The sequence below is a fragment of the Neoarius graeffei genome, chromosome 15, assembly GCF_027579695.1.
Source record: "Neoarius graeffei isolate fNeoGra1 chromosome 15, fNeoGra1.pri, whole genome shotgun sequence".
In the NCBI taxonomy this organism is placed as follows: Eukaryota; Metazoa; Chordata; class Actinopteri; order Siluriformes; family Ariidae; genus Neoarius; species Neoarius graeffei.
This window is the reverse complement of record NC_083583.1, coordinates 21,821,676-21,838,291: the sequence shown is the minus strand read 5'-3', so window position 1 is coordinate 21,838,291 and position 16,616 is coordinate 21,821,676. Positions and strand designations below refer to the sequence as shown.

The following is a 16,616-nucleotide window of genomic DNA, read 5'->3' as shown; positions in this document are numbered from 1 at the left end:
CTCTTTTTTTCCTCTCTGTTTTTCTGTGTGTATCCAGATGGTATATAGACTTACTCCTTTGGTGTTCTTCTCTTGTTGTTTAATTACAGGGCATAGGGAAGGAAATTCTTTCCCTTTATTGTGTATTTTCTGTGTCTTGTTTTCGTCTTTTGGAAGAGCGGAGGCTCCTTTGTAGTATCCCAGAGCGTTTGATTGGCTGCGTCTGTGTGTGTATACATATGTCTCTTCACACACACATACCTTCATCATTTTTTCCCCTCTATTCTCACTTTCTTGTTCCCCCCCCTTTTTTTTCCTGCTCTCTTACTTCCTTTACCTACTTGTTGCTCCCTCTCTCCCTCCACCATACCCTGTGCCCCTCTCTCAATTTTTGTCTCTTTTTCTTCTGTCTCTATCTCTGTCACCCTCTATTAGGACTTAAAAGCATTAAAGGAACACAACAGAATCTTTAATCACTCTGTGTCATGTCACGGAAGGAATGTTTCCCATCACAGGCAGCCTTTGATACAACCCCCCACACACACCAGCCCCTCTCTCCCCTCCACCGCTCAAACAGGAGGCATTCGTGGCTTTGTGGGGACAGAATGCTTGGTAGCCCATTTAAACACATTGTTTTCCCCCTCAAAGAGCCCTAATAATAGCAATTAGGACACAACTCTACCCATTATAGTGCCGGGGCAGGGTGCAGAGCGCTACAGCCATCATCCTTGCGCCTGTGTGTGAGAGAGAAAGCATGAAGAAATTAAAGCCACCTTAAAATTTTTAGAAAATGATTTTTCATGATTAAAGCCTCGGTCAACTTGCTTTCCTAATTAGCTTCTGTCTGTAGTGAATTTATTGTTGAGTACTGTTGAGGAAAAAAAAAAAGAATTGCGAGAAGAAAAAAGAAATGGAGAGATTTTCTATATATATATATTTTTTTTTCTGCTTGGTTTAAGTTTAACGGGTCTATATTAGAAATAACCTGATTAGCAAAGTGACTTCTTTCTTGTTTGCTCAGCCTTAAGCAAACGGCATCTATCGTTTTTATCTTGAAACTAGCATTTTATTCTAATCACAGTATTAAAGTGCCATTCCACCATTGGATGTATTCTTTGGCATAAAATACAATATCTTTTATGACATGACTAGACAGAGAAATCTTTTAGCTTCAAAATGATATAATTTTTTGACAACGACAAGTATATTAATTTTGCGACCAAAGTCACCTACCCTTTTAATTTCCGCGCGGTAGTGAAACGTGATGTCATCGGCAGGTTCCCCTTCTTGTGTACCACGTCACGTGTGACGTGGCACAGATTATCAGCAATGGCGGATAGAACGCGATTTCCACTTGTCGATTGCTGTGCCGATATTCACCATCGACCATCTCCTTTGGGCATCACTTGCTATTTTCCTTCGCTTCTTTTCCGAAGCTGACAATCGCGTTCTATCCGCCATTGCTGATAATCTGTGCCACGTCACACGTGACGTGGTACACAAGAAGGGGAACCTGCCGATGACATCACGTTTCACTACCGCGCGGAAATTAAAAGGGTAGGTGACTTTGGTCGCAAAATTAATATACTTGTCGTTGTCAAAAAAATTGTTTGATACATCATTTTGAAGCTAAAAGATTTCTCTGTCTAGTCATGTTGTCATAAAATATATTGTATTTTATGCCAAAAAAATACATCCAATGGTGGAATGGCACTTTAAACTATGGCCCTGGACGTCTACACCTAGCACTGGAAAAGGTCACTTTAATTAGTTTAAAACCACAGCACAATGCTGTGCCACCAGGTACCATTACAGTATGATACTATGCTACTCTGTGTAGGTTTTTTTTTAATTTTTTTTTTAGAAAAGCTAGATGTGACAAAGCAGAAGTTTGGGTGGTGTCACTACCAATCGTTATGTGATCTGACACAGATGCTTGATTAACGCTTTTTCACTTGGCAGATATTTAGTATCACAAACATTTTTTATAACATGATAACAGATGCTTTAATTCTGTCTGGAGGAATTAAGTGTGAGATTGATCACTGCAGGAATTTCTTATCCTCTTTAAGAAATTCGGCCAAACATTCCTTAATCTACTTACCCCATTTCCAGAAAAGTTGGGATATTTTCCAAAATGCAATAATAAAAAAAAAAAAAAAAAAACAATCTGTGATTTTGTTAATTCACGTGAGCCTTTATTTAACTGACAAAAGTACAAAGAAAAGATTTGCAATCGTTTTACTGACTAACTTAATTGTGTTTTGCAGAGGTGGACAAAGTACCCGATTTTATGACTTAAGTGAAAGTACAGATCCCACTGGTCAAATGTTACTCCGATACAAGTGAAAGTTGTCCAGTCAAATTTCTACTTAAGTTAAAGTACTGAAGTACTTGCTTTTAAAAATACTTAAGTATTAAAAGTACATTTTCTGTCAACGCTTTGTTGTATTATTGCCTCAACGCTTACAAAACCTAATGCCGTTACCAAAGACAGAAATGTGAATTCACAAAATGAACGCATGCTGTGCCATCATGGTGGTTTAACGTTAAGCTAGCTAGTCAGTGAAACTCCACCTGACATGCTAGCAAACGCTTTTCAAACTCGAAATCATATTGGGTAGCTAACGCAACTAGAAAAGAGAGATTTGTACATTGTTTATTTGACAAGATTATGCTAAAACATATTCCTGAAAGGACTTCAGATAAGTTAACCTTATTCATGTTAGTGTAACTCCATTTTTACATGCTAACTAACAGTGTCCAAGTTAACTAGCTATGTGTAAACGTTAGCCGTGGACGAGGCGATGGCAACTCGGCGGGCAAATCCATAGAAAGTCATTTGACTAACAAGACTGCATAGCGATTATAACGTTATTGCTAGCTCTAAAAGCACAGACAACTTTGTTGCAAGCTTTCTCTTGGAATAAAACATTTACATACCTCAATATTCTTCCGCAGGTTGGACGACGAGTTTTTGTAGGCCGTGATGTGGTTTGTTTTCGGCAAACAAAGCAAACATTTAAAACGAATCGTTAATCCTTTCAAAAAACTGAAACATGGGTTCTAGGTATGGCCATGGGTGTGTACATTCTCCAGAAGAACCGCCTCCTTCCATTCTGCCATCAACTGATCGTATTCAAATAATGCTGCGGAGAAATCATTAAACTTGATTTTATCCAGTCTATGAATGTGACGTGACCCTAGTGATTACTGATCGGCTGTCTCGGTGTCACCTGCGAAAAAAAATCAATCGTATTTTAGAAAAGAAAAGAAAAAACATCAACTTTCAAAGCTGCTTCGTAGTAACGAGCACCTTGATAGAAATGTAGTGGAGTGAAAAGTACGATATTTGTCTTTCAAATATAGTGAAGTTAAAGTCGTAAGTTTCCCCCCCAAAAAAATACTCAAGTTAAAGTACAGATACTCAAAGTGTACTTAAGTACAGTACTGAAGTAAATGGTACTTTGTTACTGTCCACCTCTGGTGTTTTGTAAATATAAACGAAATTAGAATTTGATGCCTGCAACACATCAAAAAAAAAAAAGTTGGGACAGAGGGCAAAATATGACTGTAAAGTTTTTGATGTTCAAGTAACACCATTTTGGAAGATTCCACAATTAGCAGGTTAATTGGTAACGTAATTGGGTATAAAAGGAGCAGCACCAAAGGCTCAGTCTTTGCAAGCAAGGATGGGTCGTGGCTCATCCCTTTGTGCCAAAATTCATGAGAGAATTGTTAGTCAAATGGTCTCAAAGGTTTTTCAAAATCTAAAGTACATAATATTGTGAAAAGATTCAGGGAGTTCAGAGATATGTTGGTGCTAAAGGGCAAGATCGGAAACCACCGTTGAAGAAACCGTCACTGCCTGAGAAACAGTCATGCTAATGTGACAAATATAGCTACATGGGCTCGGGAGTACTTCGGAAAACTGTCACTTAACAGTCCGCCGCTGCATCCAGAAATGCAATCTGAAACTGTATTATGCAAGGAGAAGCCATTCATCAAATCTATACAAAAATGCTGCTGATTTCTCTGGGCCTGAACTCATCTCAGGTGAACTGAAAGACAGTGGAAGCATGTGCTGTGGTCAGATGAATCCACATTTCAGCTTGTTTTCAGGAAAAAACGGATGTCGAGTTCTCCGTGCTAAAGGTGAACATGACTATCTAGTTTGTTATCAGAGAAAAGTGCAAAAACCAGCATCTGTGATGGTATGGGAATGCATCGGTGCCCACAACATGGGCGAGTTGCATCTGTGTGAAGGTACCATTGATATATTGGGGCATATATTGGGATTTTAGAGAGACATGTTCTTCAAGGCAGCATCTCTTCCCAGGAAGTCCATGCTTATTTGAACAGGACAATGCCATGCTTCATTCTGCACTGGCTACAACAACGTGACTTCGTAGACACAGAGTAGAGTGTGTGTGCTTGACTGGCCTGCTGCCAGTCCAGATTTGTCTCCTACTGAGAATGTATGGCACATCATTAACAGGAGAATCAGACAACAGCGTCCACGGACTGTTGAGCAGCCGAAGTCTAGTATCAAATAAGAATGGACATAAATTCCAGTTGCAAAACTGCAACAAGTTAGTATCCTCAGATTCCATATGATTTAAAAAGCATTATTAAAAGGAATGGTGATGTAATACAATGGTAATAATGCCTCTGTCCCATCTTTTTTGAGTGTGTTGCAGGCCTCAAATTCTAATTAAATTTACAAAATACAGTTAAGTTGGTCAGTAAAACTACTGAAAATCTTTTCTTTGTACTTTTGTCAATTAAATAAAGGTTCACGTGAATTAACAAATCACAGATTTTTGTTCTTATTGCATTTTGGAAAATATCCCAGCTTTTCTGGAAACAGGGTTACTATAATATGTGTCATCAAAACATTATACTCTGAAACAACTTGTAAATACGACTTTGTAGGCCAAGTAAATGCGTGTGATGCATTCATTTCAGTTTTCACATCGCATAATTTTCTGTTAAGATGAGGATACCTAGACATATTCACTAATTTCTCTGGATTGGCAACACCAATTTATTGGCTGCACCAATAAATAGAATTTATTCTAAATATTTCTTCTGTAACTGTAGATTTTGAATTATTCCCACCCACCAGACAGGTCTCCCCGTCGCATGATAGCTACCAACCAGGGTGGGCAAAGGTCATCATGTTCTTCCTTCCACATCCTTTCGAACTGCTGCTTATGCAACGTTACACACACCCCAAATCGGAAGCTGCAAATTTTTACCAGAGTTACAATTGATCATGTGACAGGCAAGTGTCATGGTCAGATATGCCAAATGTACGCAGTGCAGCTTCCATTGGCGCACAGATTGGGAAGTGGGTGTGTCTTATTAGGTGTGTGTCAGGTTGGGGACATCTCTTAATTGCATATTCCTAAAAATCAATATTTGGCGTATGTGTAGAATTGCCAAGCATATTATTATCTAATACACAAAAAATGACTTCTAGCTGGATACAGATGCACATTAGATTTTCAAACAAACAAGGTTTGTATAATGTTTTTTAAATGCATTTTGCTGTGTGTTTGCTCACTCTGTGTCTTTCTGTGTTGGAGTTTAGTTTTTACCCAGATCACGCCTGCGGCTTCTTCTGTTACCTTGCTTTAGTCCTGTAATTGTTGCATTTATTGGAGACCGTGTGGAGTACATGCTTATAGTGACATTGTGTTTTCCTGTCTGCCCTCTCCTCTCTCAGGCCAACCTCTTCCCTGCTGCTCTCGTGTACTTTGGCTCGGACGTGAAGACAGGTTTGTTCACAGCGACTTCCATTTTTGTCCGTCTCTCTTATCTTCTGTTCAAAAGCAATGACCTCAAATTAATCCTGTTTACTGAAAGCACCCTCTCCCCAGAGGGCATCCTGGGTAACTGTAGAGCCGACACCGGATACGGCATAATGTAGTGGATGCTTTAGCCTGCTATGATTCTAGCAGTTAGTCAGTAATATCACTCTTATCATTTACACAGAAGAATAGAAGCCAAGGTCAGTGAAAAGCATGTAATGGTGTTGGGTGTGTGGTTTTTTTTTTTTTTTTTAACAGGGTGCTATTTGCGCAGTGATCTTGTGGATGACAGTGTCTCTGCCCTGCAGGCTGATGAGCTCATCGCTGGGTATGATATTCTTCACACTTTAATAGGCAGTAATTTTCCTAAACATTAATCAGTAGTGTTACATTAAAGGTGGAACAGCAGCAACACACATCTTGCTTCACTATCTTGAGGTCTAGATGCCTGAAGAAACATTTCATCCAAAAATGCATGGATGAATTTTCTCCACACTCCAAATATACTCAGTCAGGGAGGCATCCAATATTTGCTGCCCCCCCCCCTTTTTTTTTTTTTAAGTTTTCTACCAGAGCTACGAGGCTGTAGCTGGTAACTAGGGTGGCATGCCTAAAATTACATTTCCACAAATCGGAACCATATTATTATCCAAATCATCTCTAACATACAATTCTAGCTTCAAACTTTGGCCGACTTCACAAAACTGGTTCTTGTACGTACTGATACCAAACTTTGTACTGAAGAAAAAAAATGATTCAGCCTCAAGATACCTCGCTTTCCCCCACCCCCTTTAAATAGATAACATCATACGCCACACATTTAAGTCTTTCTGAGATATTGAACAAGTTGGCTCAGTGCAGTTCCCACCAATCAACATATTCTAGCTATTCAAATAATAGCCTCCTTTGATGATTCATTGGAGCCATATAGCCTTTTTATTTTTATTTAAAGAGCTGCTTGGTTGGCAGCACGGTGGTGTAGTGGTTAGCGCTGTCGCCTCACAGCAAGAAGGTCCGGGTTCGAGTCCCGTGGCCGGCGAGGGCCTTTCTGTGCGGAGTTTGCATGTTCTCCCTGTGTCCGCGTGGGTTTCCTCCGGGTGCTCCGGTTTCCCCCACAGTCCAAAGACATGCAGGTTAGGTTAACTGGTGACTCTAAATTGACTGTAGGTGTGAATGTGAGTATGAATGGTTGTCTGTGTGTCAGCCCTGTGATGACCTGGCGACTTGTCCAGGGTGTACCCCGCCTTTCACCCGTAGTCAGCTGGGATAGGCTCCAGCTTGCCTGCGACCCTGTAGAACAGGATAAAGCGGCTAGAGATAATGAGATGAGCTGCTTGGTTTTAAGTTATTGAGGTTTTCATTAAACTCGTTCAATTCAAGTATTAAATAAATATAATATAATAATTGATTAAGATTTCCCCTGCTGTAACCAAATGTAAAAATCCTGGACCTCTGGCTGTGCTTCACAGACCCCTGGGAGGCCTTGGACCCCAGTTGGAGAAACATGGTTTTAGACAGCCAGTTTGCACAGTGCTAAACTAGTTAGCTGTAAGCTTCCTTTGCTTGTCAACAACATTAGCCACAAAGCTCAAGTGCAATATTACAGAAGCAAACTTTGGACTAATGTGAGGAAGTTTTGTTAAAAAAAAGAAAGAAAAAGTGTGAAAATAGCAGAGAGGTGTAACTGTGGATGTGGTCTAGTCGATTATCGACTTTAGTGGATCATGCCGGCATTAGTCGCTACAGTTTCAGAATGAACTTTTGCAATCGCTTCAGTGACTCTCTCTCTTTCCATCACTATACGGTGGCTGTTTTTCTGCGGGGATAGTCATTGGCCTGGCTGGAATGCCTTTGAGGTTCAATCCAAATAGGAGTGTTGCACCGAAACCACAGGTGCCCCCCTTCCTCACACACACCTTCATGACCCTCATTCCGCCCTCATTTCCTTGAAACTCTTTCCCCCCACCCCACACCTCTCATACAAATACATTTTCCCTCGTCCTCTCCTGTCTAAAGATAGAAGCTCATTTCCTAGTATCGCTGCTCCATCACACACACACACACACACACACACGATTTCCTCCCACCTGTCTTATTCACTCCATCAGGGTGCGCGCGCACACGTACACCCTTCTCTAGGATTCACTTCAAAGCAGATGCCATTTCCTGCTGCTTGGCATGACATGTCAGTATGATGACTTAATGTAACAATCAGATGTACTCGCTGTCACGCATTTAGTTCAACATATTACGCTGTTAGAACACAATTTAGATTTTAATAGCATTTATATCACAGTTCTTGAATCCGATTGATCAGAAGGTGTAGATTTAATTTTCCGTAACAGCAGCTCTGACAGTAGTTGTTTCTATAGTAACAGCACGTTCTTAGGGACCTGTATAGTGGATACTTGCACATAAAAACACGTAATTGTTGATACGGTGAAGTTCTCAGTGGCTGTCAGAGGTAAAGTTTTCAGAACTCTTCAGGACAGAGGACTTTGCGGTTACTCTGTCACACGACAAGCCAAAATAAGACGTTTTGTCTTAAGTCAAGAGGTAAGAAAAACAAAGCTGGTGAGGGAACGTTTGTATGTACCGGTCACCGTTGTTAATGTAAACATAAATGTGGTGGTGTTTTAATAAAAAATAAATAAAAAAACACCCCATGACTGATTATTTTCCTATAATAGCATGCTCTACTGTGATTCATTCTATATTTATGTAATTGTATTGTACTTTTAGACACCTAACATTTGTCAAACCATTCAGGTTATAATCTTTATGACTAAATGCCACTCTTTGCTTGATGTTGGGGAAGGGCTTTGAAATAATCAGTTGTCTGATTTTCTCATTATTTCTAGTGAACCGTTTCAACAGGGATTTTTTTTTTTTGTGCTTTCTCTGTGTCTGAATTTCAAATGACCTTTAGTTGTGCACATAGTGCAGTACAATCTAATATCTAGGGACAGTAGGATTCTTTGGTTTGTGCTTCAGAGGAAGCTCATAAAAGAACCCTAAGCTTTTCTTTCAGAAAAGTAAAACCTCTTCAAGAAGCTTAAATCCTTAACGATACAAAAAACCTTGACAAACTTTTTTTTTTGTAAGATACAGTGGTGCTTGAAAGTTTGTGAACCCTTTAGAATTTTCTATATTTCTGTATAAATATGACCGAAAACAACATCAGATTTTCACACAAGTCCTAAAAGTAGATAAAGAGAACCCAGTTAAACAAATGAGACAAAAATATTATACTTGGTCATTTATTTATTGAGGAAAATGATCCAATATTACATATCTGTGAGTGGCAAAAGTATGTGAACCTTTGCTTTCGGTATCTGGTGTGACCGCCTTGTGCAGCAATAACTGCAACTAAACGTTTCCGGTAACTGTTGATCAGTCCTGCACACCGGCTTGGAGGAATTTTAGCCCGTTCCTCCATACAGAACAGCTTCAACTCTGGGATGTTGGTGGGTTTCCTCACATGAACTGCTCGCTTTAGGTCCTTCCACAACATTTCGATTGGATTAAGGTGAGGACTTTGATTTGGCCATTCCAAACCATTCACTTTATTCTTCTTTAACCATTCTTTGGTAGAATGACGTGTGTGCTTAGGGTTGTTGTCTTGCTGCATGACCCACCTTCTCTTGAGATTCAGTTCATGGACAGATGTCCTGACATTTTCCTTTAGAATCCGCTGGTATAATTCAGAATTCATTGTTCCATCAATGATGGCAAGCCGTCCTGGCCCAGATGCAGCAAAACGGGCCCAAACCATGATACTACCACCACCATGTTTCACAGATGGGATAAGGTTCTGGTGCTGGGATGCAGTGTTTTCCTTTCTCTAAACAGAACACTTCTCATTTAAACCAAAAAGTACTATTTTGGTCTCATTCGTCCACAGAACATTTTTCCAATAGCCTTCTGGCTTGTCCATGTGATCTTTAGCAAACTGCAGACGAGCAGCAATGTTCTTTTTGGATAGCAGTGGCTTTCTCCTTGCAACCCTGCCATGCACACCATTATTGTTCAGTGTTCTCCTGATGGTGGACTCATGAACATTAGCCAATGTGAGAGAGGCCTTCAGTTGCTTAGAAGTTACCCTGGGGTCCTTTGTGACCTTGCCGACTATTACCCGCCTTGCTCTTGGAGTGATCTTTGTTGGTCAACCACTCCTGGAGAGGGTAACAATGGTCTTGAATTTCCTCCATTTGTACACAATCTGTCTGACTGTGGATTGGTGGAGTCCAAACTCTTTAGAGATGGTTTTGTAACCTTTTCCAGCCTGATGAGTATCAGCAACGCTTTTTCTGAGGTCCTCAGAAATCTCCTTCGTTCGTGCCATGATGGACTTCCACAAACATGTGTTGTGAAGATCAGACTTTGATAGATCCCTGTTCTTTAAATAAAACAGGGTGCCCACTCACACCTGATTGTCATCCCATTGATTGAGAACACCTGACTCTAATTTCACCTTCAAATTAACTGCTAATCCTAGAGGTGCACATACTTTTGCCACTCACAGATATGTAATATTGGATCATTTTCCTCAATAAATAAATGACCAAGTATAATATTTTTGTCTCATTTGTTTAACTGGGTTCTCTTTATCTACTTTTCGGACATCTGATGATGCTTTAGGTCATATTTATGCAGAAATATAGAAAATTCTAAAGGGTTCACAAACTTTCAAGCACCACTGTTTACACCACCATTATATTAGACCCTGTGTAATGAACATGTATAGTAACTAGGAAGCCATTTAGGAGAAAACGTCACAGAGTAGAAAGCATTACTGTGTATTAATATATAAAGTGAAGTTTATGATAAAAGTATATTTTCTAAACTTCCAAAAGTGTTCAATTTTCAAATATTTTTTACAAAATTACAGGCTAACCAATCATGTAAGGAGTTAAAATGTAAATTTTTGATGGTGTATATTTATTTTGTGTCGAAGCTTTTTGATAAACATTGGACTGTTTACAAGTTTTAATGAAGTGTATAATTGAAAGCATCCTAAAGCTTTTCAGAGAATAAAAAAGATAGAGTTACAAATTGACAAAGGACAAGGTTGGGCATACAAGTAATCTGAAAATGAAATAATGATGAACATAAATGAGACCTATTTAAAATAAACAGTGCAAAAAATAATTAAATAAAAAGTAAGGCTTTCATTTGAGTCACACTTGTATTTTACTATAATTTGATATACGCAGCTGGAAGCATGCTGGATTGCCCCGATATGGAGTGGTATGTGAAAAGATCCCTCTCTCCTAACCAATTTTATAGACTGTATCAACTGTTCCGGTCAACATGGACTTAAGAGATGTGCATGATTATTAGTCCGTATGAGGCATGACCTCGGAGGTATTCTGCGCTCGGTGCAGCGTGAGGCTTCTCTCTGTAGGAGGTGATGGATGTTGGTACAGGAGCAGCAGGTGGCTGGTGTCCCACTCTGTGGAAATACTTGTAGCCGGAAAGATTAAGATGTTTGCGCTGAAGTGGCTCTACAAAGGAAGCTTCTAATAACAGCAGCCTCTCAGGAGGTCACGCCCTTTCACCTCTTTACTCTCTTCACCTTCACATGAAAGCAGTCAGCGAGGCAGGGTTAACCCTCCAAAACACACACACAAAATGCATCCTACAGCCTAAGAGCACTTTTCTGGGAAGCAAAGGATCGGAACTTATCTCGTTAAGCCCCTTTCTTTTTCTTCTCTCTCTTCCTTCCTATTGCTCTCCAAATGTTTGATATCCTCCCCTTTAATCTCTTTCTCCCCCCTCCTTTTTAATCTCCTGTCTTTCCATTATCCCCCCCTCCCCTCTTTCTCAGCTGTATGCCCAGGTCTCCAGCTCCATCCTTCAGTTCACTGCCCCCTGAGGACTCTCTCCCTCTACAAACCGAGTCTAATGGAGCTCCCAGGAGCCAGGAGAACCCTGAGGACCTCAGTGATGAACAAAGTCAAGCACCCAAACCGGTTCGCACAGACCCTGCAAAAGTGCCCAAATGGCTCAAGCTGCCAGGTGTGTCCAGGTCCACATCACACTTTTAGGTTGTCTGTGATAGTACATGCTCTGGGTAACATTAAAGTACGATGCATTTGTGGTGACTCAACCATGACTGAATCGCGTTTCAAATGCATACTGTTTGGAATTTGATTGCATCATGCAGAGCGACTCCGGAGATCATCCGAGTCACACTGCGATAGGATCTCGGGCAGGTGTAAACTAGAAATGAGCTAGAGTACTCCCAAGAGATGGCTAGGCCTGTCACATGATCACATCTCCTAAGCTCAGTTATTTGCGCTGATCAGTTATGTCATTGTGTTCTTTCTCGTGCAGTCCGATAAAATGCATTTGCGCAAACAGAATTCAATGATTACGATCAGTTTTCTGTGCCATTGTTTTACTCATTTTTCTTGGTCCAATAGGATTTTTGTATTGTACCAAAGCGCCATAGTAAGTTATTTGTCCGTGAACATTATTTTGTATTGCATCTTGTATTTTCAGTAGGCCATTTCATTTCAGTGATTAGATTTTACATGTTTATGTACATGTTGTTATTTCATTCATGACTAACCCCAGTTTACAAGAAAATCTCTAATTTGCTGACATGCTCATTGTCAAAGTTTGCTCTTCATATTTATGCTTACAAGAGGTCTAAAATCAACCGAAATAACACCGGAATTGCTAGAAATGATTGTATTTCGTAATGTAATTAAAAAGCCTAATGACAGCAGTAACTGAACGTGACAGAAACGTACATAAAACATTCATTCCTTCATTCATATAGATGGTTAGCAAGCAACATTTTACATCAACTGAACTTAAAGGAGAACTGAAGGCAATTTATAATTTTTTTTTTTAAATTATCAAAATTCTCTCTCATTTTATTAAATATACGAATGTATTTTTGATAGCTATTTTGTCACTGCTATAGCAAGTTATGAGTGTTTGAAATATGCTACGTAATACATCAGTGCATATGTCAAAGCAACGGCCGTAAACGAGATTCATTGAGACCTGTCCAAGACTTCGTAGGACGGAAGTAAAACGTACAGCAAAAATCAAAGTGGCAAACGTTGTCAAAAGACGCGCGCGCCCTCTTTCGAATGCTGACGTAATCAAGCCGGAAGTTTTGTTTGTTTTGATAGCAATCAGGAAAGTTTGAAAAAAGTAGGCAGTAATCGTCATTTAAACTTGTTTTTGTGCGATATTTGCGTTTGGAAAACAGTTTTCAAAATGGCGGCAATGACACCTGGCTGACAATTGACGTTTCGAAGTCTCGCACAAGTCTCGTGAAGATCGCATGGATAAGCGACGCCTGCCGTAGACCAAACGGACTAAATTCAACATGGCTAAAAAACGAATAGGTCGATTAAGTATAATATTTAATTGCAATTAGTTGCCAATACAAGTCACAATGTAAGGTTACTAAAATTGAAAACGTAATTGAATAACACGTTCATTAAGAAATAAAGCAAGTTTAAAAATGACTTCAGTTCTCCTTTAAAGACTGACAACATAATAACATATATATATATATATATATATATATATATATATATATATATATATATATATAAAATAGAAATTCTTCCCTTATCTTCATCTTGAATTTTGTGATTAGGTGCTGTGGCATTTTGGTCCAGGACCAGTGATGATGGATGGACTGCACACGTGGCTGCTAAATATGGTTCAATAACACCTTGCTGAAAAATCCTCCACAATTCTCGGCACAGAAAATTTAATTTGCAGTAATAACGATAACAGTGGCCTTTCTGTGCGGAGTTTGCATGTTCTCCCCGTGTCCGCGTGGGTTTCCTCCGGGTGCTCCGGTTTCCCCCACAGTCCAAAGACATGCAGGTTAGGTTAACTGGTGGCTCTAAATTGACCGTAGGTGTGAATGTGACTGTGAATGGTTGTCTGTGTCTATGCCTATGTTTACATTAGACCGTATCAGCGGATCATCAGATTAACGTTTTTAAAACGATTAGTGTGCACACAGCAACACCAATACACAATTTGCATGCACACAGCAACACCAATACACGGATACGCTCGGCTCCGCAGGCATCCTGCGCTCCAAATCACTCCGCCCTGAACAGCGAGTGCCCTCTGGAGGGTGCGCACTCCGGCCCTGCGCAGCTCACAGAGCGCGCGAGTGAAGTGCACGAGCAGTGATTCGGGACTGAGCCGCTGTGTGTGTGATCCCAGCGCATATCACTTACCACTTGCAAGTGGAAGGATGGCAAGCCTAAAGACAATCATAACTACACAATGGGCAGTATTTGCATCAGTATTTGCAGTATTTTCATACTTTTATACTCTTTAATGAAAGGTGATACAAGGCGGAAGTCCGCGCCGTTTTTCAGCAGTCGCATCACATGACCAACGCCAGCGAATCAGGAAGGTGGATGTCACAGTGACGTTGTCCAATGACAACGCCAGCTAGAGCTCAGCACAACGTATCCGCGTATTCTCAGTGTTTACACAGCACCGGAGCTGACACGATCTGGATTGAATACGTGGACCCTGGCGGATTCGCGTTTCCTGGCGTTTCCAGGAGGTTTAATGTAAATGGACAGTGCATCCACGAAGAAAACGAGACAGATACGGTCTAATGTAAACTTGGCCTATGTGTCAGCCCTGTGATGACCTGGCGACTTGTCCAGGGTGTACCCCGCCTTTCGCCCGTAGTCAGCTGGGATAGACTCCAGCTTGCCTGCGACCCTGTAGAACAGGATGAAGCGGCTAGAGATAATGAGATGAGATAACAGTCTCCTGCCATTGTATCATCTGCCAGACAGTCGACTCGGTTAGCTTATTTGTGTAGGTTGCTGGAGAAACAAGACCGAGTATAGAATAAAGATGACCAAATCTCATATCAGATGTAAGATATTAATGTGTTAAAGGTGCAAGGGGCCTGAGATTTTGTATTTATTTTGCTTTGTTACTTTTTGTAACTTGACAGGTCAAGCACTCGAAAGCTTAAATTGTCCTGTAGTACTTATTTATACCAGACCTATTGACCCTCTTATTCATCTGTCCAAGCCACAAGGACTCAAACTGCTCACTTGACTGCCTGAGATAAGACTTTCACAGTACAATGCCTGCCTTCCTTCCTTCCATCCGATCGTCTGTCCTTCCTTCCTTTCTCTCTCTCTCACGCTTCCTCCTCCAACACCCCATCGCTACACAGTCCATGAGAGTCTGGGCCACATGAAGCAACTCAGGGCCTCCTCCCCATCTGTTGTGTGCTATGCTGTGGTCACGGTGGCGCTCCGTCAATGATCCGTTTTTGTTCTTGTGTCTTTTATTTTCCTTTATTGTGTTTTTCTGGATGATTCTCACATGCAGTGCTGCCCTTTCGTCTTCAGGGATGGGGGAAAAAAAACAAAGAGAAGGAAGAATGTCTTGGAAGTTCAAAAAGTTTAACAGTTGTATTGGCATAACCATTTCACCATATGTTTTCAAACACTATGCACCGGCACCAGGTTTTATAAGAGGTTATTTGGGTGTCTGTTCCAGTAGAGTGGACGTGTCCGAGTAAAAGTTTATTGCACTGTTGAAAATTGTCTTGAAATTTGTTGTCATTGTCGAATCCAAAAATGGAGACTGTGGTGGATTGTCTGAAAGTGCATCTGTTTTGTTAGTTTTGTGTTTATTTGGTAGTGACCAGCTTTGAAATGATGGTTTAGTCTTTTTTTTTTTTAATCCATGTTGACGAGAACAGTGTTTTAATAAACATGCTTAATTTAGCATTTCATATAAAAATCGCTTTTAAGAAAGTTCCTCCTGACGTTTAAAAAAAAATTATTTTTTTTAACACTGATTGTTGATCTGTCTTCTAATATATTTAACCCTGGATTTTTTTTTCTTTTTTAGGAAAGAAGTAATGACTATGGAGTCACTAGATGTTTAAGAAGAGGACTACAGACTGGCTTCCTCAGTAGGCGAATCCTCCGAGGACTCTTGATGATGTCAATAACAAAACCAAGATGTTGAAAGCACATAGCTGCCAATGCAAATAGAGCCAGCCCGATAGTTCTGTGGTGATTAACTTTGTTCATTAAAGCTGAGATGTCGGTTGCCAATGATTACCACTGTTGTTTCCATTCTTGAAAGCAGTTTTCTCAAATGTATCTGGATCAATTACGTCCAGAGCAGGCTTCAGATAGAACAGAGCAGTATATTTCCTAAATTCAGTGCACTGTTCAGAGTCTGAGTCTTATTTCATTACGTTTTAGGGAGGAGATTTCTTGGTCTGTATGGCATCTGTGATTGTTTCACCAGGTGAGCTGTGGCTGCGTCTGTATCCACATAGAAAAGGTGAATTGCTTGTGACAGAAGTTTAACAAGCCCCTTAAATGTGTCCGTCACTGGATTCTGCAGCACTGAAAATGTATGTTGGTATACACTAGGCTTGTGCAGTATAATGATTTAATTATTTCTATACTACCATGGGATTGCATCAGTACAACATGGACATCTTTAGAACCAACTTGGGGAGGCCTTTGCCGTGCAGTCTGCTGCCGCTGCTGATACTGCCATGATATCTAGTGACATGTTCACTACCGTTCAAAAGTTTGGGGTCACTTTGAAATGTCCTTATTTTTGAAAGAAAAGCACTGTTCTTTTCAATGAAGATCACTTTAAACTAATCAGAAATGCACTCTATACATTGCTAATGTGGTAAATGACTATTCTAGCTGCAAATGTCTGGTTTTTGGTGCAATATCTCCATAGGTGTATAGAGGCCCATTTCCAGCAACTCTCACTCCAGTGTTCTAATGGTACAATGTGTTTGCTCATTGCCTCAGA

General features: G+C 40.3%; 1 protein-coding gene across 2 annotated transcripts in view; it reads left to right on the top strand.

The window, feature by feature from the left end:
• The window catches only part of aspscr1 (ASPSCR1 tether for SLC2A4, UBX domain containing), an 88,658-nt gene extending 72,766 nt beyond the window's left edge, over positions 1–15,892 (top strand). Inside the window, exons 14-17 of one of the 2 annotated variants that reach the window (XM_060941005.1) lie at positions 5,711–5,762; positions 6,054–6,123; positions 11,626–11,816; positions 15,681–15,892. In XM_060941005.1, coding sequence (XP_060796988.1) covers positions 5,711–5,762; positions 6,054–6,123; positions 11,626–11,816; positions 15,681–15,691 — 324 coding nt within the window. In that variant the 3' untranslated portion in view covers positions 15,692–15,892. The remainder of the gene's footprint in view (positions 1–5,710; positions 5,763–6,053; positions 6,124–11,625; positions 11,817–15,680) is intronic. The other variant, XM_060941006.1, reaches the window with a different exon arrangement.
• Positions 15,893–16,616: the final 724 nt, after the last annotated feature.